The 26236-nt window shown below is 42.5% G+C and overlaps 1 protein-coding gene and 1 long non-coding RNA gene across 4 annotated transcripts; both read left to right on the top strand.

Moving 5' to 3' along the window:
• The first annotated feature begins 11423 nt into the window (after positions 1-11423).
• Positions 11424-15682, top strand: LOC149343753 (uncharacterized). 3 transcript variants are annotated; one of them, XR_016282725.1, is made up of 4 exons: positions 11424-11672; positions 14523-14719; positions 14829-15106; positions 15412-15682. It is a non-coding gene; the product is annotated as an uncharacterized LOC149343753 (long non-coding RNA). The 3 variants fall into 3 exon arrangements; XR_016282724.1 differs by lacking the exon at positions 14523-14719; XR_016282723.1 differs by having other exon boundaries at positions 11424-14719.
• Positions 15683-17868: 2186 nt separating this feature from the next.
• Positions 17869-19382, top strand: LOC149343752 (uncharacterized). The gene is made up of 3 exons (XM_089547066.1): positions 17869-17903; positions 17993-18033; positions 19076-19382. The coding sequence occupies exons 1-3, from the start codon at positions 17869-17871 to the stop codon at positions 19357-19359; spliced, it is 360 nt and encodes a 119-aa protein (XP_089403192.1). The 3' UTR covers positions 19360-19382.
• The last annotated feature ends 6854 nt before the right edge of the window (positions 19383-26236 follow it).

Raw genomic sequence — 26236 nt, 5'->3', positions numbered from 1 at the left:
CGTCACTTGTGATAATCTTTTTTCCTCGCGCTCTACTTGGTATTGTCATGTGGTCATTTCAGGCCATTTAAACAGCACTTATTGTGACGGGACAGTGCAATGTCAGTCACTGATATGTGGCTGCCGTGATTGGATCTGAGGCAAATATTTTTCTGTACCCATTCTTTTTTATCAGCACAAGTAAACCAAATATATAAAAGCCGAGTCCTCTTCCCTCAGAAGTAAGCGTACTGCTTTTGTTCAACGGCGAAGAAGGCTTACGTGGAACAGCTCAGAGGTGAGCATTTTCCTGCCATAAAAGTGAACATCTTTTGTGCAAGTAACGGTAATTTTCACTGATGTGCAGGCCAAGTTCAGAAATGTGCTTATTGTTTTCAGTATAACGTGATACGAGAACTTCGATTTGACTGGTCTGGGAAATTCTTGATACAAATTTTCATCTGGCATCCTACTGTTTTGCTGTAAGAACAGTTATCACCATTTTGCACCTTCATAACCCTGAAAATTTTTTGGTGCAGCTCAAGCATAATGAAAGGCTTCATGGTCCTGCTGGTTTGCGCTGTGGCTGCTTCGGCCTGTAAGTACAGTTATGTGCACGTAGCTTTCAATATAATTGCTTCTCACTGCAATTTTCTCCTCCTAACGTAAAAAAGTTTATGCCCATTTTTCAAGGTGGCGACGAAAAGAATCATGTTTAGTGCAAAAATTTCCTTCCCTGAGTAGCAAACTGTTTCTACTTTTAATTGCATAATCATGGCGGATATCAGATCACGTGCGCTTTGCTCAGGAAATTACTGATCCACGAATTCCTGTTCGCCTCGATCTACCTGCCACATCAACACAACGCGGTTGAAAAATGTTTCGCGCCAAAAAATGGTTTCAGTTTATACGATCTGCGCTTCGTATGACTTCCGGGTGGTGTTTGCATTTTTCCCCGTTTGCTGGATTGGTATTAATTTCTCCTTTGATGAAGATATGCATTTTTTGTTACAGAAGAAAACGCTTTCTTTCGTGCCTTGGTTGATTTCGTTGCGTTATTGTCGCTGTAATGTAAAAGAACTGCCTGATCATAACGGTGGCCAATTGGTTGAGCATCTGCCTCGCATGCGGTAGGTGCGGGGTTCGATGCCCAGTGATGCCGGGCTGCCCACTGGTGATACAACGACTATAAGCTTTCTCCAGGCCTGCTGTTCGCATTCTGTGGGGTGAAATACTAGGAAAATGGGTCTTTGACCCCCCCCCCCCCCCCCTGCATAAGAAAACACCTTGCGCCATCGAACTCTTTGGCCTCAGATGCTCTAATGCCATAAATATCCATCATCATCATAGGGGCTGGCTACGGCTCTGAGAACAGTTGTTGACTGCCATAAAGCCGTTCATTAAAATTCGACGAAACTTATTTCGAATAGCACACAGCTTGGCTTCTCGTTTCAACCAGAGCAACTCGCCATACTTGACAACGAATCCGAGCATTCTGAACCTCATTATACGAAGGGAATGATGAACGCTAGCAATATAACTACGATATACAAATTGCAGTTGATGGTAACGGTGCCTGCGAGCGAATCGTACGTGGCTAACATTTGCGAGACCAGCCAAGGTGGAACGGAGTTAATGGTTCAAAGCGGCCCTTTCAGGCGTGTACACTTTGTTTTATATCAATCAGGAGTTAGAATCTGTGAAAAAAAAAACTACCTTGAAAATGAATTGAAATGCGATGTTTCATGCGTTCTACTTTCTCTATCTTTTCATAATCACGGCCACCCGCTGCAGACGCGGTCCCTTTGTAAGTGCCTATAAATTGTTTTCTTTTAAATATGCGCTTTTAGACGCACGTATTCATTTGCAATTTCATTTTCAGAAACCCTACTATGGAATATGAAGAGAGTGCAGTCAAAGATGGTAAGACTTTGCGCATAAAACAAAGAATTTGTATTTAATCCATGGAAGTTCTGCCTTCAGAGAGGTTCATCTTGTGAGTAAAAATTACGATATTTTTAGATTTCTTTGAGCGTAAAATGAAGAGCATAGACGGGCGGCTGAAGAAAAAAAAAAAGAATTTTTATTTTTGTACTTAATAAATATAGGTTTCAGAAAACTATTTGTTCCAGAGGACTCAGGTCTGGTGAGTGCCGTTATGCATTGCTTTCAGATATAATAACTTGCGATCCGCTGCTATATAAAAATGGCCCTGAACTTCACATCGATCAATTGCATTCGCACGAGGGAAAGTTGAGAGCGCGTAGGATACGCAATCACTACTGCATTTTGTACTGACACTCAGAGAAACAAGGCTGAACCAATGAAAAAATTTAAATGTGTAAATAAGTCACCATTGTTGCGGATTTCCGAGGCAACGGTTTTACGTCTCCGAAACGCAGGAAAATCAAAGGAATCATTTGGACTGATCTCCCAAGGTGACCTACTGTCTAACGGCGAAGAGGACTTGGAGAAAGTGGTTGCTGCCATCAAGGACGTTAAGCCCACAGAGTTCGACCGGGATGCTGAAGAATACTCCCATCCTGTCTGCGCCAGTATACTGAAGTATATCCGGGATGGCATGCGTGGTTCTAATGGCAAAATATCGGATGACTTTTTGAAGAGAGTTTCCCAAATTGATATGGTGGGATTGAGAAAAGTTTGCGATTTTAGTGGCTAGATTGAAATAATAAACAGGAGTTCTGTGATCATCATGCACGCGTTTTTTCTAAGCTTAATATCTGCACTGCATTACTTACACAGCAGAATTTCGTTTGCTCTATGCCCCAGTCCTTTTCGCGCATAAGTGATAAGTCATTGTCGGCCATTGTTAGTTGCAGTCGATTGTTTGTATTCATCTCCGTGATTTCTCTTATCTGCCTGTAAGTTCCTTTCTTTTGCTGTTTGTAATGTTTAAGCCACCGCGGTGGCTCAGTGGTTATGGCGCTCGGCTGCTGACCTGAAAGACGCAAGATCGATCTAGGCCGCAGCGGTAGAATTTCGATGGAGGAGAAATTTTGGATGCCCATGTACTGTGCGCTATCAGCGCATGTTAAAAAGTCCCAGGTGGAAAAAATTTCGGAGCCCTTCACTACGGCGTGCCTTATAGCCTGAGTCACTTTTGCACGTTAAACCCCCACAAAGAAAACCATCTTTGTATTATTTGAGCCTCTGCACGTGCGCGTTTTTCAGACTGCGCTCAGATATCAGTCATGATCATGGGAGCTTTCTCTATATGTTGTCTGCCTTTTGTTCGGTTCAAATAAAGACTGATTCACTGCTTAATCCTTGACCAATTCAGAACGTAATATTCATACACAGATTTCTTGCACTTCATCTAAGAGTAGTTTTGTTTTAAACGGTCGTTTTCGATCCCATGTTAGTTTTGAGAGAATAAACAAATCAGGGTGGTGCTACACGTAAGGGCAAAATGCTTGCGAGGTTTCATAAGAAGCTATGCTCAGCCGAATTAATTGCCCTAGCTGAATAGTGGAACGTTAATGTGGGTGCCACCTCCTTATTTTCATGACAAATATATGGCTTCACAACTTTGCGTACAGCATGACCATTCAAATTTCTGTTCGCCGTCTGTTGAAATAAGCACCTAGCAGCAAATAAAGGAGTGTATACAGCAGGAAATCAAGATCTAGAGCTGATAAAAAATATGTTTGGAAACGTACGACTGAACGACTGATGTTGCCTCTCCGGGGTGATTACGGACACGATAAAGAAAACATACAGTGTGCTACTTTGGCGTTGGGATCAAAATTAGGTTATGTTGCAGGATTTTATATTGCAAGCATAAAATTTGTATCTCCCGTGGCGTGATGATCTAGAGGTTGAGTCGTGTTCATCGTGAAGTACTCAGTAATTATTACAGCATCTTTAATGTCGAGTTTCGACGGAGGCGAAATCCTAGATGCCCGTGTGCTGTGCGATGTCAGCGCACGTTAAAGAAGAACTCCAGGTGGCCGAAATTTCCGGAGCCCTCCACTATGGCGTCCCTCATAGCCTGAGTCGCTTTGGGACGTTGAACCCCATAAACCAAACCAAATATTTAAGTTCAACTTCAAAACGCAAAGAGAACTAGCATGGAGGTCGCCTAGAAGGCGACTGCGGCCCAGAAGATGCCGGTGCAGCGAATGGCGGAGCAGTCACGGCAGCCTCCGGCTGAGGTCAAAGTCACGAGTGTTATGTCCTACGCGAGCCCACAGCTTCGTTTTTCTTTGCGGTTGCGCTACAGGAGACCCCGCCCTGTCATCAGGTAGGGAAAAAAAAAAACTTGCAGGGAATACTTAAGTTCCCCTTTAAGGGTATGACGCGATAGCGTACAGGTTAATTCCCATGTATGAAGATTTCCTCATTTTCTTCACTCATACATCCCTGGGAGCCCTCAAACCACTTTGCCACTGACCTGGGATGGCAAGTGCTGACGCCGGTAAAGCCAGAACTCTGGACTGTTTGAAGTTTTTTGTATTATTTTCAAGTAACTGCTTCGTCTCTTGTGTTGCAGGCATGCGAAGCAACAAAGGCAAAATGTTTTCTTTTTTTGTTTTCAAAACAAACGTGGCCTTAGTTTTGTGCGCTGAGAGTGTATCTCAAAACTGGGCAAGTTGTGTTGGAAGGAATGTTTCCTCCAATGGAGAATGTTTTATCTCTAGGATGTGCAATAGCTGTGCCTTAGTTTTGTTTCAATCGAAAAGGAAAATAAATAAGCTTGTACTTTACAAAACACTACGTTCATTTCTTTTAAATAATTAATTCATTTGAGGTTGAGGTTGTCACCTTGAACATGTTTTTTGTGGTTGTGATACAGCGCATTACTAGAAATCATTTTGACGACGTAAATGTAGAATATTCAATTATGTGTTTTGGAGTTATTGTTGTGTATTTTTGACCACCACAGAAAAATTATTCCAAAAAGTATGTTCCGAGTATCTTCACGCACACTGCCCTACATGAAATTCAGTGTGTTGTTTATTTTGGCCTAGGTCTTGCGATGGCCATACTAAAGCTCATGTTACCACATCACGCATCTCTCTGCAGCTTCAACGTACCGTGTGGTCATTGTGCAAGGTCATGGCGAGGAATTGGTTTGAATGCAGTAAAACATTTCCCTTGCAGGAGTAGTGCAATTAATAACGCTTTTTGGATGCAGTAGCTGTACCGCAGCAGCAGCTGCTTTGTTAAACCTGAATGATCAGCATGGCAACGAACATGAAAGTTAATGCTTTTGCCATGCTACCTGTAACCTAGATATTCGGCTGCCCTTTTCCCTTCCTCCCCATGACGGCCGATGGCTCGCAAGCGATCGTGCGTGCGTTGATAACATGGCCCTTGTAACTCAAAGCAACAAACGTATTTTTGTGATTTATTTTTATGGCCAGTTTCATGGGTGCTTGCTAGTTACTTATAAGTAAAGAGCGTAGTAAAGACGCTTGCCATGCAAAGAGGAAAATAAGTATCAATGAACTTTGTCATTGAGTGGTAATTTGTGTTTCGCAAGGTATCTCACAGTATGAAATAGAGAAAAACCAATAGCACGGTCATCTTGAAGAAGCCAACCGTTTGCCAACGCTTGAAATGTCAGTGGACTGAGTAGATTTTGATGGTGAACATGAGCAAAAAAGCCAGTGGAATACTCATGTAGGTCAAGCTATTATTTCGCCAACACTGGAAATACCAATAGACTACGTAGCATTTCAAACATGGGGCATGTAAGAAAAAAACAATATTAGGTTCATATTCAAAAAAACGCATGGTTCATAAAACTAACAGTTCCAGGGAACTGATAAATTAGTCCCGTCATGTAATTATGCTTTTATTTCAACTCCATTCAATTGAAATTTGCTGTTAGGCAAAATACCTTGCCCTGAAATTCTACCCATTAGATTACATTCCAAAGAGAGAACCTTGGCAGCGCGAATGGTACACAATCACTATCCAGCTTCATTATTACGTAACTCAGTGAAACACAACTCAATACGATCAGTAGAAAAATGCGCAAACAATCCCTCTCACCACTTTTGCTGAGGATTGCTCAGGCGGAGTTTTTTACAACTCTGGAACGCAGGAAAACAATACAACCATTTGGACGGATCTCTCGCGGCGATGTATCGGCTAATCGCGGACCGGTCTTGGAGATGGTGGCTGACTGTGTCGAAGACATTAAGCGCTTTCAGTTCGACGGTGCCGCGAAATAATACTTCTTCGTTGCCTCAGGCAAGCAACTTGTTCACCATACCATGGATTGACTATGCTACCTTCTGAGTCCTTGAAATAATTCTGCGCAGAGAAACATTCCTTTTTTTTTGGTGCGAATTAGCTGTATGCCTCCCTACATTTCAGCTAAAAGAGTTCTGAAGTCATCCTTGCCCAATTCCGCCTTGAACGAGCCGCACAGTCTTCTTGCATTTCGTATGAGAGGAGTTTATATTGTTCCTGTCAGCACGCTTTTAACTTCGTCAGTTTTTTGGGAGTAAACTTGGTGATGCTGCATGGCAGGGCTGGATATCTAGGAGTTCTCAAAAGAAGTTATGCTAAGCTGAATTTGGTGCTTCCAGTTGAAAGAGCGAACTGAAAAGACGGCAGTTCCGTCATATTCCGTCATATACGGCAGTTCCGTCATATATCTAGGAGTCACAATAACATAAACTTTAACCTGGAACATATTGACAACATATGTTGTACCGCACGTAAGGCCTTATGGGGGATTCGAAGAAAATTGGCGACAGCCCCAACACAGGTGAAGCTCACTGCATACAAATCCCTGGGTAGACCGATTTTGGAGTATGCGTCATGCATATGGGACCCCTACACCAAAACAAATATAGATAAGTTGGAAAAGGTACAGAGAATGGCCGTCCGTTTTATTTGCAACCGTTACAGACGAACAGATAGCGTAACACAGATGGTCAATCTCTTGAATCTTCAGACCCTCCAATCCAGACGCACAGAATACAGGCTTAAGTTCTTGTACCTCCTGTACAATAATAAGACACAGATAAACAAGACTCTCTAGATTACCCCTGCACCTCGAGCTAACACACGGTTTAACGACGGGAAAATCTTAAAAGAATACCGGGCTTGCATCGATTCGTTTAAATATTCCTATTTTCCTACGACTGTGTCCGACTGGAATAGGCTGCCTCAGAATGTTGTCGATTCTCCTGACGAAGTGGAACTCATTGCTGCTTTGAAAAGTTTGAATGTATGACTTTCTTCTTTGACTTTGTTTTGTGTTTTTGGTATTATTCATGTGTTTCCCACTCCTGCTTGGACTCCGGAAGGAGTCTGCAGTATTCCTAAATAAATAATAAAATAAATAAATATTTCTCTGTAAAACTTCCGGCTTAGAGACGTTCGCGTATACAATAAATAAGCTAAAAGTATATAAAAGGGCGTAGACACGCACAAATGCATTATTTGAAGGTGAGGGAAAACTATGGAGGAAAGTTGTGACCGGTGTTCGCCCTGTGCAGTGATTGCTTGTAGCGTACAGAAAGCAGAATGCACAAATTTAGAGTGGAGATTATAAAACATGAACTCGGTGCTTTGCAGTACGTTAGATATTGTGCCACCATAGCGAGATCAAGTGGTCTAGAGATTGAAAGAATTTCATCAGTAAGTGCTCGATAATTGTTAGAGTATTATTCATTTCAGCTAGATCACATAAAGTGAACTCTAAAACCACTAAAGGCAGTTTAAAGTGCGTGTTCAGCAAGGCAGAAATTTGGGCGACTTGGTAAGTATTCATGATGTTGTTCAAAGCGCAACAAGAACGGGAAAGACGAAAGACGAAGTGCATGTGCGACAAGACAATTATGCAACAAACCTTCTCAAGGCCGACACTGGTGCCTATACAGTTCTCCAGAAAAAAAAGCAGGTTATTCACGCCTAAGGCACACCAAAGAACGGGAGAGGTACGGGAACGGGAGAGGAACGGGAGAGGTTGAACGGGAGAGTGGAGCACACGCCAAACTTTTCTCGTCGTACAAATCACCTATAATTGTTCTTTTAGCTTCAGAACTATTGCCTCGTGTCAACAGAGGGCGAACCTGGTTTGAGGTTGGAATGAAAGCTGTGCGCTTCTTTTGTTTTCCCAACTTCCTAATTCATAAAAAATATGCTGAACTTGATCAGCACGCATAACTTCCCCGTGTAACGCAGATTCCTTGATATCTTCAGAGTACATTTGGATACCTTCCAAATAAGAAACAACGGTGATTGAGCATTTAAGTTTTTTGAATAGTTAAGAATCTTTTCATTTTATGTTTTCCTGTCACTGAAGGGGTGACGGTATTCTCGACAGTTTGTTAATGGCTCGCTCAATACGAATGCTGACCCACCAGCCGACTGTAGCTGTTTTCCGGACATCGCCAATTGGGCCCATGTGTCGGCCTTCAGCAGCAAACATCACATAACTCAAAGAGGGATATTTCCTTTCTATTAGACGATGTGCGAAGTCTCTAGCGTCATCTCTTGGCGCTCGGAAAACTAGGCCCGCCATGATGGCATGGTCAAGAAAGTAAAACCGCTGGCTGGTATTGGGCACAGATGGCGGCGCTTCGTGTGAAAGGTCAAATGCCGATTCACCGTTGCCCTACCATATGCACTCTGCAAGGATTCTGATGCGTGCGGCAACCAAGTACATTCCAGCTCCTCATACTTTACCTTTCTTTTTACTGTGCACGAATGCTTTAATAACTAAAAATGCAGTGAGAGGTACGTATAAGGAGCGTTTCGTTTACAGCTTTCTATTTCTCAGGGGATTTTTCACATCGGCCTGCATATTCTTCGCGCCAAAATATGACTCAGACGAGACTCTTTGTGGTCTATTCTCAAACTCAGGCGATCATTTTTTAGCATTCATCAATCTTCTGGTAGCGCAGAATCCGTTAGGCATAGCCATATCGACTCGTGCTTGAACGAGGAAATAGATGAGAAAAAGGTACACAGTGGGAGAGTTTTCCTGAATGCGCAGCCAGGGATCACTTACTTTGGTTGCGGCATTATGTTTTCTACTATACAAAAAATACAACGTTCTTCTAATCCGATAGGTCTCGTCCTGAAAGCAACTGCAACTAAAGAAAGTAGTTGTGGCTTCGGTAAAGTAGCGTTGCACCAACAACAGCGTGAACAAGGCACAGCTCAATTTTTAACCGACTGAGCAGTTTAACTGATTGGTATGAGTATGTTACGTACTACTCATGAAATAACTCCTATTCCCGCTTTTCCCCCTTTTCTCATCCACTTCTTTGAACAACAGTTTGCTCACTGCGTGCTTATCGATAAGCTGCTTATCGATAAGCGATAAGCTTATCGATAAGCTTTTCCTGCCGCAATAAAAATAATTCATGCCTTGCCGTCGGAATGTCACTGAAAGCATTGCATTAAAAAAAAAAGCATCCTTGTAAGTGACGTTTATGCGGTGCGCTGCAGGAAGCTTACAAAATGATTCTCACGCAATGACTCTCAATGTTCAGGTTTCTTGCTAAACTGAAAAAACACAGTACCGTCCGACAGCACGATCCCTCCATATTGCCATATGCATTTCACATCCGCAAAGTGTATTGCATCAGAAAAAAAAAAGAATTATATCGACGGAAATGAGGTTCCGAAATGCCACAAAAACAAAGCAAATAAGCACGCATAGTACGAAAGTGTGCGGTTCTTTAATATTTATTTTTTCTTCGCGGGAAGCGGCGGCAGCGGCATTCAATGAATCAAGCAATCAATCCAAGTTCATCGTCAACAAAAGAGATTACAAAACATGTTGGTAGGCAGTAGAACCCGTGAACAGAAATAGCTACGCGGCCGCGCGCGGCGCAGCAAGGAAAAGCTCGGTTGTGCGGCTAGTATGCTTCGCATAAAAGAGTTCTGGAAGGGGTGATATCGTTACTACACTAAACAAAAATAGCAATCAGCCGGCCGCGTTTCGGTGGAGGCGAAACGCTAAGGGGCCCGTGTGCTGTGCGATATGACGATATGAGTGCACGTTAAAGATTCCCAAGTGGTTGAAATTATTCAGGAGCCCTCCACTGCGGCACACATTTTTCTTCCTTTCTTGTCTCACTCCTTCCTTTATCCCTTGCCTTACGGCGCGGTTGATGTGTCCACCGACGTGTGAGACAGATACTTCGCCATTTCTTTTCCCCCAAAAGCAATTTTCAATTTTCAAAAGGCTTTTAAGAACATAAATAGAAGTACAAGACAACTGAGTCGCGTCATTAGCGGCATAGACAGGTTATACAAGTTTTCCAGCATATCGAATGCACGTAAAATGTGATAGTAAGGTAAGAGTTTATTTGCAAACTGTACCGTACCAAAAAGAGAAACAAAGGAGGAGTAGGAGGAGGAGGAGGCAAGGTGGGGAGGTTAACCGGTACATGAAACCAATTTGCTACCCTGGACTGGGGAAAGAGATCAGAGTACATAAGGTTGAAGGAGAAAAGAGAGAGATGAAAAAAAGCAGGAGGCGAAAAGGCTTCTGCGAATTCAAAGCCTGTCGTGCAGGCCCGACACAATTAAGAACCGCAGGAGGGCCTGGCAGGCTCTCACTGCCGATGATTGCCACGCTCAGTTTCCAAATCAATTCCTTTTTCAGGGCTTATTAACTCAAGGTGCTTGGTAAAGTGGGTTTGGGTGTGTCAGATGGCAGAACTGCGATAAAGTAGTATCAAAGCTGCATAGCAACGAAGTTGACTTTCATAAATACATTAGCTTGTATAAATAAGGTAAGAGGTTGTAAGTTTATTAAGTTTAACTTCATAAACTTCTTTACGTCAAAACAACCTTTACGCCCGGATCACTGAGGTGCAATCCGACCTTCTACTCCAAAACGGTGACCACAGATGCGTTCTACGCATTCCCTCCACTGGCTTGGATGAGGTGGCGAGAAGGCGTTAAAATACTTTTTAGTCCCAATATATATGTGTTTTGCTTCCGAAAAAACGTCAACAAGCGAAAAACATTTGCAGAATTTATTTCTAATACGAACAAAAGCTGCATTGTGATGTCCTCAGTGTTCGTTTCATGCTCTTCCTGGTGTCACAAAGCCGATTCCCGAAAAGAAGACAATAGTATACTTATGGCCTTTTGGGAGATACAAGACAGCGTAATGACCTCGTTATGCACGAAATCCTGAATCGGCATTGCCGTTGGCGTCATCGTTCGAGTTGTTGCAGAAAAAAAGCGGGTTTATCGAAAAAGTTGTTGTTACAAGACGAACCCATAGATGGCGCCAGCCACACAAGCGAAGCATCCGCTCTTACAGTGGTCGCAGCAAACGCGTGTAACGCGCCAAGAGCACGGGCCATCGGCTGCCGTCTGCCTGCCAGCAGATTACGACCCAACAGATTACGACTCACTTTGCTATCGTCGCCTCTCAAGTTGCTACGCAGAAGACCCATCGCTGCATTCCCTTATCCCTGGGCTGCGAGTCAGACACGTTTCCGCTAGGCGACGGAGGCATGTATTTACAGCTCAATAAGAGCGGCGCTTTATAGGCATGTCGTGTGGCCTTTCACATAATCGTTGTGTGCGAGGAAACCGCGTCTGTGTCTGCTTGGGCAAGAGAAGCCACCCTCGTGTAGTACCGTCAAAAGCAGAGCCTGCATCCCCTTATTTATTTTTTTTTTGGGCCTCGCGCATACACCCAAGCAGAATTGGCAGACTTCTACTCAGCGCTCACGGTCGGTATTCACAATGGATTTCAGTTTGCATGGAAAAATTTGCATACCTGTGTGACAAAATAGGGCTTGGCTATCGACCTGAGTTAGAGTAACACTGGGCACAATGCTAATCAAGAACGTGGCCACCATACAATCAGAGAGCATAATGGTGGACCTTAGGCCAAATATTTGGCACATGTCTGGAAAGAGATTCTTTAAAATGGGCCGCTGAACAGCCCCCTCGGCGAGCAACAAAGCAGAGTGCACATGAATGTTTTAATACAGAAAGGTTAATGAGGGAAGCGCTGGCAAAACAACATCTGTGAAAAGACTGCTGGCAAATTGTGTAGCGTTCTTGGTGCCTTTGATACGCATTGTAGAAATAGCTTTTATAGGCTATTATATGAACTCATACTTACTTCCAGACTGTCTCAGAATGTGTTCAGGTGAGCTTTTTGAAACGTGCGGTCGTATCTGCTACTCATTGTGGTAGATTGATGTTTACAGCGGGTCAACTGTTATCGCAAACTTCTTTCCATAAATTACTCCACCATCTCAGGCGTCATTGTTGAAGGTAGTTCAATCCACTTGATAGTTTGAGAGAGATTAGACCATTCAGGCGTAGTGTTGGCGGTGCGATGTGACCGCACTGTGCGCGCCCGAGCGCTGAAACAGCAGGCGCAGGTAACATATGGACACATGTTAGTGTTAAGCGGCAGACGTTGACAAGTATGCGCACCTTCAGCGATGCGCTGCTTATCCTTGGCAGCGTCTCAAAAACATCTACTAGCCGCCTAGGCGTAAATCACCGCAAACATGTTCTCTGTGCGGCACGGCTATGACGCTCTCACCCTGAGCCGAAGGGCCTCAGTTACGAGAAGCTAGAATTACGGGACGAACTCCTACCGTATTCTGCTTCCTTGTATATTTTAGCCTTTTATAAACAATACTCCACTTCAGAACAGTGAGATCATTGAAGAGATAAAGCATGGAAGAGACAGGACACAGTGAGAGACGTCCATGAAAGCGAAGGAAGGGCTGGAGCAAATATTGGCCAAAGTGCGTGGCCTAAACTTCAAAGGAATGGCAGCTCAATGCAGGGATCAGTATCAGTGTGGTACCTTCATGGTGGAAAGCTTCTCGAATCCTTTGCCATGGCTGGTAGCTTTGCCATATCTTCGATCAGTCAAGCCAGATACCCCAAAATTCCACCTTAGAGAACGTTGAATACTATTTGTGGCGCGAAGTGTGACAGTTGCTCTCTTTTAAAGGAGCATACTCACCTAATTTTGGTTGCATGTCTTCTTTGGAATTATCCAGAAAAATTACTCAACATGGATCAGAAAGCGGTGTTGGCCTACGAGCACTTAATAATTTATAATCGAATTTTCGTCTTATGCTATTTGTTTCAAACAGGGTATGAGGTTAATAGTCCTTTTAGGTCCGTATAGTTAAAGTTAGATATGAAAAATTGCAATAAAATTGAAGCTTCACCATTTGTTGTCATTTCATCTTTTGAGGAACGCTGTGTTTATTGATGTAGCGACTAGAGTGACCAAGCAGCGATTATATCAGTTTCTTTTTCATGCATCGCGTGACCTATGCGTGCTATCGACGTCGCAGGTATCGTTCGGCAGTTTAAATGGAGACAGTATGAAAGAGAAATCTGATTATAAATTATATATTATACTTAAGCGAATACCAAGTACTGATTCATGTACACCAATATCTCTTATGCACCAATGGGGAGAAAACACAACAAACAAAGAAAGAAAAAGCTCATAGGTAGCTTTGGCGCCTCATAATTTTTAATGCTTTATTTACCGACTGCTGCATTTTTCTTCCTGCCCCAGCGTCTGCATCTTTACCACTCGCTTATCCGAGAATATATGGCGTATTTTTAAGTAAACTTTACTCTCAGAAGCATTAATTGTCTATCATTTAGTTTGACAATTTATACGAATCTGAAAACCAAGGCTATGTCTTATATTTGTTGTATTTCTGATTGGTACATCGATTGCTCATTGAATTGTAGATTGGTGTGTTGCTTTTTTTGTAATCTTGTGACCAGATTCTCAAAGCTATTTTTTACGTAAACCTCATCTGTAATATTTCAAAAACAAAAAAAAATTTCTTGAATAGGTTAAGCATTGCAAATGTCCCACCACCATGATAGGCTCCCATTGCAGACATATTCTTCTCTGGCATATTTTTTCATAGCGCAAGCCCTGGCGTCAGCGAACCTATTATGTTGCAGTAGTACAACATAATGAACACTCATAACTTTCCCAAATTTCGGCCCTTTCGTAAAGTGAAACGAGATGCCGTGTAAAATTTTCTAATTTAAATTTGCATCCAGAACTTACACTCAGATCAAGAGCATGGGTTTATGCTTACATGTTGTTTTTCGTTCCCCTAATTGCAGTGCAAAACAAAGCTTCTTAGAAACGACACAAGTCAGAATTCAAGATGCCGCGAAAATGTAGCTTACAATCGCCAGGACCTCGAACACGTTGCTGAAAATCGGCGTCACACTTTCCTACTAACTGATTTAATGTTTCTGCGCGTCAGTTGCCTGGAGCGTAAAAAGAAAATACCCTAACGTGTTCAGCCAGACGCCACTGCGGGCACTAGCGGAGAAAACAATTGCGCGGGGCTTATAATATTCACTCCGAAATCAATACCGTAAGCCAAAGCATACCAGGCGCTGCCTAAACTGCATGCTGAAAAAGTGCTAGAATAAACGTTGCAAAATTTATTGGCCAAAAATAAAGTGGTCTAAGAGTGCCAGATCTACTGGCGCCTTCATGGCACAAGGTGTGTTCAATTGCTGGCCATTTGCTGGTAATTCCTTCTTTTGGCGAATTATAGGCTTCTCACCGTTTTCAAGCAGAGGCCTAAAAAGGTAATCAGTGACATGCCATTGATGGACAGCTTGGCCACTTGCTATTCTCGAAGCTTGGTTCTATCAATCTCAGCTGCTCGACATATAAGCCGCATTTTGGAGCTGTCATTCTTCCCGGGCCGCGCGGAGCTGTACGAGATTTACTGTGACGAAAGAATCAAAGGTAAACTGCCTCTTGACTCTGCCGACATAATCTGTTTTAGCTCTAACGTTATCAGGTAAGGATTCGCTGTTAGAGGCATGTGCGCGGCTGAACAGTTTTTTTTTTTCAGAGATCAATGAATGACCACACCTTGCGGATCAAGGGTACTGCTCTTGTGCAGAAGATAATAGACGGCCATCCTGTTATGTGACAACCACTGGCACGTGCCTGATAAAGGGTCGAAGAGTGTCGCTGATCGTAAGCCTGCTTGATAAACTTGTTGGTTCAACTTGTTAGTTTATTACCTTGTTAGTACAGATTACTTTGAGCGAAGTATAAAAGCAGGCGCAACCGGACACTTCCAGTAGCCCCGCTCTTCATCTTGTTCGAAACCCGCAGGAATTGCTGGTAAGCGCTGATTTCTATATTTCTGTCAAATCATTTCTGTAGGCATCAAGCGTTCACTACAGAATGACGCAGTTATATTGCCCGCCATCTATGTTAAAAAAAAGCATTGTCATAGTTAATTTTTTCCTAGGTTTCCCGACACGTCACTACAAAGCTTGCTTGGCTAAAAATATTCTTCCCGTCTTCGTTTAAAGACTTCTTTTTGCTGTTTTATGCAACCGTTTGGAACTCTTTATACTCAATTCATAACGATTACCTCAAAAAAGCACTGAGTGGAATTTTCTGATATTTGTTTTTTTTCGCAGCCTCTCAACCATGAAGGCCTTTCTGATTCTGGTTCTACTTAGCCTGTCTTCCTCTCCATGTAAGAAGGTCTCTTTCAGCAGTCAATTTTTTTTATGGTTGATTAAATATTAACTACAGTTCTTTTAGTGGACTGCTAGTCTGAGCTGCAACACTAAAGCTATTATGGCCGCTTTAAGAGAAACGGTTGGTTTTTGAACTGGATACACTGTTTCTAATGTGATAGCATCAGGAGGCGCATCTAGAGAAAAATCGGTGTTTTATTGTCTCCTAAAATTTGTTGATTGGTCGAGAAAGTCATGATGTCATCAGGTCTCATAACACGTCATCGGCCACTTTCCATCAGGCGCCTCCGTCTGCCCGCTTTCTCTTCTCTCCACCTGCCTCGCCGCGAACAGAAAACGAGAAAACCCGGTGTGGTACACTGCCATAAAATTTTCTGATTGGTCAAAGAAGTTGTGACACCTTCAGATCACGTGAAATACCACCGGCCACACCTCCGCACTAGAGCTGTCCTCCTCTCCTCCCGCCCCTTATTTCTCCCTCTCCATTCCTGATCATTATTAAGCTCAACTTTAAAACACTAGACCTGTGGTCCGTCCTAAAAGTCGCTGATTGCTCGCCGTACTCCTCTGCCTCCGCTCACTCATTCCTGCCCCACTGCACTAGAACCCTCAGGATGGAAAAAACCTCGGAGTTGTTTGTCTATGATTAAATTTACTCAATGGTAGCATTCTGGCCGGTCTTAAAATTCGCTGATTGGTCAAGAAAGTGATGACTTCATCAGGTAACGCGACGTACCACATACGCCATCCAACCGTCTCGCTCTCCCCCCGCCCCCTCTCCATCTCGCAACCCTTCGCAGCAGTGACGCACGAATAGGCACACAAGATCGGCAGCCTCTGCCTGCTATTGTATTATCAAACGTAGTCTCAGAGTAAGTGTCCCCCCGGTTTTTGCCCAGGCAGTTGACGCATCATTCTACTATTTATAAACACCTATCTTCATTTTTACCCCAGAGGATTTGGTAACAGGACCAAATACTGGCTACGTGCATCTGTGGACTAACACATAATTCGCCTCGTAATGCGAAAACGCTCCCCTTTGCTGGCCTTTCGATCGACTATTAGAAAATAATATTAGATAGAAATATTAGAACTAATTACAATTTTAGATACCATTATTAGAACGGGGACAACCCAATGAACGACGTTAGAAAAATATGGCATGCACGACTAACTCATCTACATTTGGGTTCCCAATCAGTTTTGATTGATCAGGTAATGGCTTTGAGTGATTGTTTACAATCGCGTGTTAATGGTCTGTTAATTAGCGTGCAGATTAATTGTGTTAAATCCGTCTTTTATTTTTGTGTGAGCGCGCATATTTTGGAGCCACAAATTGATTATTTACTGCATATTTGTTTGGCATAGCTCCAATGCTACCTGCTTAGAATAACGTTCAGAGAATGAAAGAATCCCCTCAGTTAATTCAGGTTCATCGACGGGCGCCGAAATGTTAGTAGACTAAAGTTAGTGCATTGCGCCTTAACTAAACGCGGGTGCCGAGGCCGACATCGTGCCTCGACACTTTCTTTCTTCCTTCCTTCCTTTCTTTCTTTCTTTCTTTCTTTCCCTTTCTTTCTTCCTTTCTTTCTTTATTTCTTCCTTTCTCTCTTCCTTTCTTTCCTTCTTTCTTTCTTTCCTTCCATCTTTCCTTCTTCCTTTCTTTCTTTCTTTCTTTCTTTCTTTCTTCCTTTCTTTCCTTCCTTCTTTCTTTCTTTATTTATTTATTTCAAAGTACACAAGTAATTACATAAAAACACTCAAGGATCCTTAGCCAGAGGCTAGTCGTGGATCCCAAAAAGAATACAAATAACGCTACTGACGATTCAGGAAAAAAAAAACATCCATATTTTTCGGTGTAGAATGAAACATTTGCAGTACAAAACAACATTATACAAACTGAAACACTATCGTATGACATACATATAACCAAAGAAATAATGAAAGTCATTCTACAAACAGACTGCCACATTCAATAGATTAATTATGCCACGCCACAGACGTATATAGTGTCGCTTTACTGAGGCGCTTCTGTATGATGGAGAAAATTCTTCAATGCTCTAAATGTATAAATGTACTTCTGCGCTTAACTACAGTGGCGAGAATGAAATAATCGCATGTTTTCACCAGCTGCGAGCAGGTGCCCTATTGTAATGCGGGAAGCTATCACCACCCCTTCAGTTTAAAATATCTGAATTTGCGCTTGAAAGAATTTTTATGAAAATCGCCTCTTTCGGGTGTCTACACGTGTTCAGAAAGAGAAAACTTGCACTATATATTTTTCACAGAACGATGCAAAGTAGTGGACAAATAAGTAACTCTGCAATCATCGTTACACAACAATTTCTCAATGCGCCACGGCAATCTGTAAATTGCTTCGCAATTTTTCTTTCCATGCCTACTCCACCCTCTGCAGACTCTGCTACGCTGTAAGTACACAAAGTTTGAATTTCCTCCCATTATACATCAACATTTTTCTTTTTATGTAACCATGATTTAATTATTTCCTGTGTTGCAGATACCCTCTCGGCGAGAACAAGAAGCACAGTGCAGAGAAAGGTAAACCCTTCAGCAAAATACGACAGAACCTAACGTTGTTCCTGAAAATCCTAAAAAAACATTTCATTGTTAAATACCTCACAGTCCGCACATAAAATGTTGCTTTTTTCCTCGACGCACAAGAAAAAGCAAAAACAAGAAAGCACTGTAGAAGAAAAACTTAAGGGTGCCCTGGAGAATGACAGATGTTTCATTTCGCTGAAAGTGTATGTGCCTTTTCTGTTCATGTAATGATTCAAGCGGCGATCATTCAACCACTGAAATACAGTGCGGCAACAACACGTAAAAAATATAAGTCAATGTTTGCGCAGAATTCCAAAAAACGCATGGCTTGTATCAAATATTTCTATTAAAAAAGGGAGGAGTCAATCACTTCGTACGTAGACAATATATAGTTTACGGCTACTGTGAGTCTACATTGCCTTTATTTGAACTCTTTCCATGAGTACAACTCTGGTAGTTTTCAGAATGTAACGTCTGTAAAACGAGAAAAACTTAGCACGGCGAACCACGTTACCGCGAACCTGTCGAGTGCAATGCATATATCGAATTCCTCTTCATGGTTCGTAACCCGTTAAAAAAGCATTTCCAGATTTGATCACTTGCACACTCGCAAAGGCTACTCTTATGCAATGCCAGTTCTGTAACCCGCCAAGAACAAGAACTAGTTAGTCGCTCATATATAGGATAAATGCGTTATCAGGTTGGGAAAACAGAAGTTGGCAAAATACCAGGACAGAGCCCCTGGTGTCCACATAGAGAGAGATCTATTTCTGGCGTAACGTCAGTGCAGCGCTCTAATTAAATTGTTTTTAAGCACAACGCATACTGAAACGAAATTAGGGGCTTCCATGAAAAGTCAGAGCTGCAAAGTACTTAGTGCAATAGCTCTTAGCTGATTGAACATTCCTGTTGTATTGAAGGAACTACAAATTTAGTCCGGAAAAAATGGCAAATATAAAATTACCTGGCGACTATCAGCCTCTCGTTTTTGACATTCTGCTCCTCTCATTCCGTTGGTGCCAACCTTACTCTTTTCCAGGAGACGAATCGCTGCGGATGACAAAGGCTGGAGAAACATTGCTGAGGGCGGGCAGGCTACTAAAGGGCGAACTATCCTTTGTTACCGAAAAAGACCGGGCTAACGTCTTAAACGCCCTCCAGGTGCTAAACACATCCTTGTCGGATGGCGGTGACGCAGAGTACGCCTTCATCGTGGTACTTCTGAAGGCGATCGCAGCTGCAGCCGTCAGCACAACTGTATCGACAGGTGTCGCTATGGAAGTGGACAAAGCTCTCAAAAAGATCTCCAAGAAACGCTCTTGAAGTGGTCTTATGAAGAATGCAAATACGCCTGTAAATAAAAAAGGTACTCTTGAAAAATGTCAACCCTGGTTAGAGCAGAATTCGCTCATGAAATATGTTTGCCATATTTCTCTGTGGAATTTTTCACTGAGTTTCACGTCTCTTGCAAATGAAATGCAGTTATTCTATATGCACGCTCCTGCAAACTTGGTAGCCCAAATGCCTTTGTGCAGACTTTTTTTTGTCTCATTTAATCTGGCCCAATAACAGCCGCTGCTGAAATTGCGCCGTATAGTTAGGGTACGGCTTTACTGCGCCTAATAACACAACGCTGGGCAGTCAACTTATTACTGAAAGCCGCGTTCAGTTCCCGATTGCCACAATGTGTATACTAATCCAAGCTGCCGTATAACACACGGCTTCGTATAGGAAACTTCATTTCTCACTCCAAAAGATTCCCAGTATTTCTGCATTAGCATAAAGCTCGTCGGCAATTAGTGCCGTAGTGCTGAGGCTTTCGACAATTATACGCTCCGGTTTATCCTGAAGTAGATATCGCAGGCAGTCCAAATATTTTCTGGCACCGTGCTTTGACCATCTTACAATCAGTTTTTCACGCATTTCTAGTGCACGTGCACAATTAAAATTTGCTGCATACTGCGTAGCGGTGCTCGTAGAGCTGGTAGGATGGACAGCGCTCGATATGTTTCGATGTGTTGTGACGTCCATGATAGTTTCACAACATGGATGTACAAAAAACAGCCAAGCATCCCACACTACAAGGCACTACTCAAAAGTTTGTCAGTATAATGATATTTTTCAATCTAATCTGAACCCTTAGCTCTGAGCAAAATGCTCAGCTTCAAGTCCAGCTGAACTTACGAATTGCTTCCGCCAATGTGTTAGTTATTTGTTACCACTGGAAACAAGCCTTCACGGATCAAGGAAGGGAGGGGGGGGGATCTACGGTTAGCGATGCGCTCTTGACAAGGAGGAATGTCGTAATGAGGCTGTCGCCTCAGTACCATACTGCATAGGAGGACGTTAGGAGCCCGAGGGTCCTGACCTTAGTATATTTTATATAGTGTGTCATACAGCTACCCGCCAGGGTAAAAACCGTCCCATTTTTCGCTTATGTGGCGAGTGGAAAAGTGAGGGGAACCACAACTAAGCGCTCACTCCCTCCGTAATAAGAATTGCGCTAAAGGGTGCAGACACTTCTTAGTGGTCATACTACAGTCCCCCGCCTACTAAGAATTCTTCTGTGTTTTTCAAAGAATATATAGTCAATACTAAAACACTTAGACGTAGGAGGTGTCATTCTAAGGAAACAAGCGGGCACAAGTTTAAAAACAAACCATATGTTCATTGACCGGCCTGCGGTAGACAGCGCAATTCTTCAATGGCATAAGTGTCCCCAGACAAAACGTCCGTAAACCGATGTTATGTGTTTCAGCGATCGAGACTCCTTTCTAAGCATACATAAATATATATATCATCTGCCTAGCTACATCTACTGCACATCAACAGCCCAGAAAATGTGCTTCCAAATAACCCTGCCTTGTGCCATCTGCATCCAGCTTGTCGACGCGAATGTTTTATTCGGATGCGTCCATCTCCTTCACTGTCACCTCCTGCTAAGATAGCCTACTCTCGGCATCCACTCCGTTAATATAATTGACCTTACGTTGTACTGCAATGCATTCAAGCCCTGCCCACGGACATTTCTTTTTCGGCCTTTCAAACACGGCATCACCATCTTGACTGCATCTGCGACACTTTGTTATTTGACCAATTCTGCTCTCTTCTCACCATTGCACCTATCGTTCTCCTTTCGCTCTCCTATCGATCCTTGCCGGTAAGGCCGCTAGGTAAAGCCAAAGTCACCGTGTTTGTAGGTTCCACCTTCATGTGACTTTCAGGTAAAGCAAAGGAAAGAAAAGGCGCACACCTGGCCACCGAGGACAGTGGACAACTTAGTCGAGCTTTAAGCTACGAAACCGAAGAAGAGCGGGAGCTTCGAAAACAGTGGGAAGGCGCACAATCCGCCCTGCGTTGTCTGTGACAACCTGTGTTGTCTAATGAAACATGTTAGCTTAAAGCGGAAAGGGAACCTCATGAAAAGCTGCCAGTTGATATTGAGGTTGAGAGCTCTGAGTGCGTGGACTTTGGATTTCGGAAACATAAATGAAAGGATTTATTTTTGATAGAGTTTGTAGAGAATATATAGAGTTTGATAGAGAATATATTTACCGTCGCGGTGAAAAGTTTACCGGATATGTTTTGTCGAAAAAAAAGTTGTTAATTTACCTGGCTACGTAGTGGCGTGGTTGTGTTACCAACAGATACAGCTTGCACGTGCCGCCATGGCTTGCCACAGTTCACGCGGTCGGATTAGTTGGCTGTGCGGAACTAAATTTATCTCCGCTCAGTCGCATCCTGCAAACTTGTAGACGGAGAAAAGCAAGATGGCACACGCAAACCATTTTGTTCTAAGCCATAATACGATTGATTATCGCACTATTCCTAAGACCGAAACTTTTCTATTGACAAGCATTTTTTTCCCCGCGCATGCTTAAAAAACTTTCTTCTGCAAATATCTTTATTATCGCGATTTAAACGATCCGTAGAAGTCTATTTGCTTCACGAATGCAATGCATGTCCACATGAAAACTGTTGCAGACTTAATTATTGATCAGAATGGGTGCGTCTTGGCAAAATTAAATATTCCTTCGCTTTGTGGATGACTTAATAAATAGCAGATGGACACTTAAAGTTCATTGGCTGTTTCTCTTAAACATGGCTTCCGATAATATGCAATATGATGCTAAAACAACAAAACACAGCAGATTGTCATTCCTGGTTCCATTTCTAGAAGCAGCCGATCTTCTGAAAACAGGCATATATCACACTCCGCGGAAGCATGCACAGCACCAGTCTCTGTTCCTTTGAACTCTTCGTTTCATTGACCTACGAACCAACGGCTTTGATTGACATCTGTAACAGCAAGCACTTCTTTTTTTTCTGCGTCATTACATAGGCAGCAATTCTGCACGTGCAGTTGCCGCGATAACGTCTTCGCAGGCGTATCGTCCACGTCTCTGTTGCCCTCATACCGAGATAGGCTGCAAACAGGAGTGGTCTCTTTTTGCACTGCATGCTGAATCGACGTCACGCATATGGGGCTGTTTGATATAACTGCTATTTGTCCTCGTTCCGGCGTTCGGTAAGGTTTAGTAGCAATATGTACTATATGTTATGCATAGCTAATAAAAATATAGTCAGTGGAATGCAGCTCCTTTGCTACTTTTGATTAATAACCTATACGTTGCAACACTATTGCGACAATCATCGCACACTGTGCTGAAATAAACCGTCAATCATCGTTTGATGTAACAAGGCAAATGATTTTTTCTCTCGCATAGGTAGGTTGTGTGTAGCCGTGAATAACTTGCAGTCGGTGATTTGTTTTAATTGTATAGCGTGTTGGTTGCCTTTAATCACACTGCGTTTAAATGGAAGCGAATAGGATGGTCAGTTATTTGAGTGCTACATTTGGATACTACTGGAAACAATCTCTTATTTTTTGCTGCCTCCTGTCAGCTTCTTCAACAGATTTACTCGTGAATATACCAGTTGATTCATTAAGATGCTTTGCGTTTATTAAAGACAGGCTTTTTGATACAGAACTGCGTTTTTTCCGCCACAGCACTGTCAGTGGTGTAGCACACCAGAACACACCTAAGGGATGCTAACCAGTAGGCTGGTTAAATAATATTGAATAGTTTACTTGTTAACTATTGCTCTTAGTCTCCTTATGTATGATAGGTGTGTAGCCCATCGTAAGTAATATACATACTAGCTCTTAGAAGTTCAAAAAGTATTTGCCCTCGGTGCTGTGGCGCAACAATTTTTATCTACAACACCGCTGTCTACAATACATGCGCTTTGCAAAAGCTTGCAGGAAAGGCAGTGCTTCCAGTTCCCGTAACTTGTTGGAACAGGCATAATTTGTTGTGACAAAACGTTAGGGCAACTGGGGTTTCCAAGTACTAAAAACATATATGCATGATTACTACGCTGTACTAAGCGCCTCGCCATAAATAAGGAGACTGAGAGTAATAGTTAAAAAGTTAACTATTCAGGTCTGCCTAACTAGGCTACTAGTTAGCAAGTCTTATGTGCACTCTGATGTGCTTAAGAGCTGACAATGCCATCCAGCACAAAGTGCGCTTCTAAATTAAAAAGTCTGTTTTAAAAATTTTGGGTGACCTTAAGTGAAACATCTGGCGAAGTGGACAGGCGTTAGAATATTGCGTAGCACCTTTGAGCATTTCCCGTAAATGCGCCTTTAGTGGCAACAAACCGCTTATGATAATTTAAAATGTCAGAGCTAGCCAGCTAGATAATATTGCAAGCAGCGGCATTGTAGTCAGATCGCTCTGTTCTTAATCTATCCTCTTTTTGTATATAACCCTCCGCCGTCCGATTGGATAGATCACCGTCATAAATGTTGCTACGTGTTTCTTAGGAAATGTGAGAGCATTGGTCAGTATTACTTCGGAGCTCGAAAACGTCGACATACTTGATAGTAGTTGCCGAAATTATCAGCGTCTGTTTTCTCGCTTTTACGGCGGTTAGGGTAATAGCGCTGAGAGAGCAACTTGCGCGCATTTGCTCACAGAAGGCTAAGCATTAATGGCACGCATTGATGATCATTGTACACGCCTTACTAAAGAGCTCAACTAGGTTCCATGCGCCTTCATTTTCTGCGTGCAACGCCTGTGCATTTTAACGCACTAAAAAATACTGTGCTTCGTGGACACCTGCGCTTACGCCATTTTCTCCGGCAAATGTATATATTTTTTTAAACATCTCAGAGCTTATTTACAGTATATATTCGCGCATCACTGATTCGAGCATCACGTAGGCCGGATTGGTGCAAATTTATTATGGTTAAAGCAGCGCAAAATTTGGCGCTGACAAAAAGACCAAAAGAGCTAAAAAAAAAAGCTTCAAACTTCAAACTTTAACTATAAACACCCAAGTATGCACCTAAACAAAGGGAAAAAATAACAAAAGTGAAGAAAACGGGAGAACGTTCAAAACAAATGTGCAGAGTTCGTTCTGTCAGGAGACTTTTCTTTTGCCGTATTTTTGTTGCTATACATGTTTAACAACAAATCGACGATGTGATAACTGACACGATATAATGCAAGCTACACACGACATTGTGAATAAAACAAAATCGAAATGGTTGACAAGTAACACAGTCGAAAAAAAAAACCTGATCTCAAGAATGAAAATCTTTCCTGCTTTTTCTATCTTTGCGCCTTCATAACTTAGAATTAAAGATTTAGCTGCACTGACTTTTGGTGCATGTATCATAGCCTTTGTTTTGCCGGCATTTATTATTAAATAGTTTACAACTGATCACTTTTATAGCTTGATTAGATGTATTTCCTTCATTTTTAATGGGAAAGCGGTCAATGGTAGTCCTGGTTATAATTTTTTTGCTGGCGGTGGGGATAAAAATCGCAAAGCAGTTGTAGGCCTAACCGCAGAGTATGGCACATGACGTCATTAATGGCATGTCCCTTCTTTCGACTTTTATGCCTCTTTAGGCACCTTTCGCGTTTCGACAGGCATTCCAGTCTTGCAAGTGTTTCCTCAGCGACAGTGGTGGCTTCTTTGGGTGCAGATATCAGACAGAAGGGAAGATTCCTAAGGCCCTTCATATTTTAAACTCGGACAATGCATGCGTTATCGAACATTTGGTCAGAGCAAAGTAGGTAGCTTTATTTGAGTGGGTCGGATCCATTGACAGCTTGCGTCTGAATATGTTTTTTACTTGCCTCTATGATTGTTGCGCTTCTTAACTGATACTAAAGGGGAATACTAAATCAACAAAGACAAATGCCAACGTTCCGACATGTGGACTTGTCATGTTGTCGTCTGGACGCTGGTCTGTGGACTGTGGCTCCAGGAAGAACCCTGTTGAACTTGTGTATTGTCTGTGGCCCAACCTGATCACTTCCTTCTGTTTTCGCTAAGATGAACAATTTTGGGCGCCGCACAATAAAAAACAAAATTTTTGAGACAAATAAATTACTGGAATTACGTGAATAACGTTTCAGTCCTGTTTTCTGATGTCAAATAAGACCGAATAAAATGTTTTGAGGTAAGTTCTCATTGCACTAGGGTGAAATGATAACATCTCAGGAAGCGACTAAAGGCAGTAATATTAAAAGAATATGAAATCACACTGCAAATTTTGTATTTCACACTCTCTGACCATGGACTGGCGGTACGAGAAGGGATTCAAGTTTTACTGACGAAATTATAGAGTTGCAGCGTGTGGAGCTTGGCACTGTGCTACAAAACGCAACTAAAGCCGAAATTTGGGCGAGTTGGTGAAGGTTTATGATGTCAGGAATAGCGCGAGGGAAACACAACAGACCAATAGGACGACACAGACGAGCGCCAGTGTGGGGCGATGTTGCAGACCATCCTCAGAAGACCCAGCCCTTGCACGTTTCGCCGCATGCGAGTCGGAGCCGGTCCTTCAATGCTCTTGTCTGCGTCGTCCTTTCCTCGAGTCGTGTTTCCTTCGTTCTATTTTCAATATCATGAGCTAGAAAAGATGTTTTTTTCACCGTCCGTCCGTGAGCAGTAGAGATTTAACGCCATGAAATTGCTCGTTTTTCATATCTTCCAAGCTATGTTATGAGAAAAAAACGAACATAGATAGGTTCCTAGTAGTAATGGAGTCACATTCAATGAAATGTAATCATGCTGTAAGTGTAAATTTCCTCCAATTCTACGCTAGTGTGGAGCATGTGGAGCAGTTTTCGCTCAGTCTCGAATTGTTTCTTTAGAGACTAAGTTTCAAACTGGC

Source organism: Amblyomma mixtum, chromosome 5 (genome assembly GCF_055824585.1).
Source record: "Amblyomma mixtum isolate Tamu chromosome 5, ASM5582458v1, whole genome shotgun sequence".
Taxonomy (NCBI): Eukaryota; Metazoa; Arthropoda; class Arachnida; order Ixodida; family Ixodidae; genus Amblyomma; species Amblyomma mixtum.
The sequence above is the reverse complement of the archived record's forward strand: the minus strand, read 5'-3'. Positions and strand labels throughout refer to the sequence as shown.

Bases quoted from the DNA above. Each gene is read 5' to 3' on its own strand.
- LOC149343752 (XM_089547066.1), top strand. From the start codon at position 17,869: ATGCCTACTCCACCCTCTGCAGACTCTGCTACGCT. The intron at 17,904-17,992 runs GTAAGTACACAA...CCTGTGTTGCAG, and splicing joins TCTGCAGACTCTGCTACGCT to ATACCCTCTCGGCGAGAACA. The intron at 18,034-19,075 runs GTAAACCCTTCA...ACTCTTTTCCAG, and splicing joins GAAGCACAGTGCAGAGAAAG to GAGACGAATCGCTGCGGATG.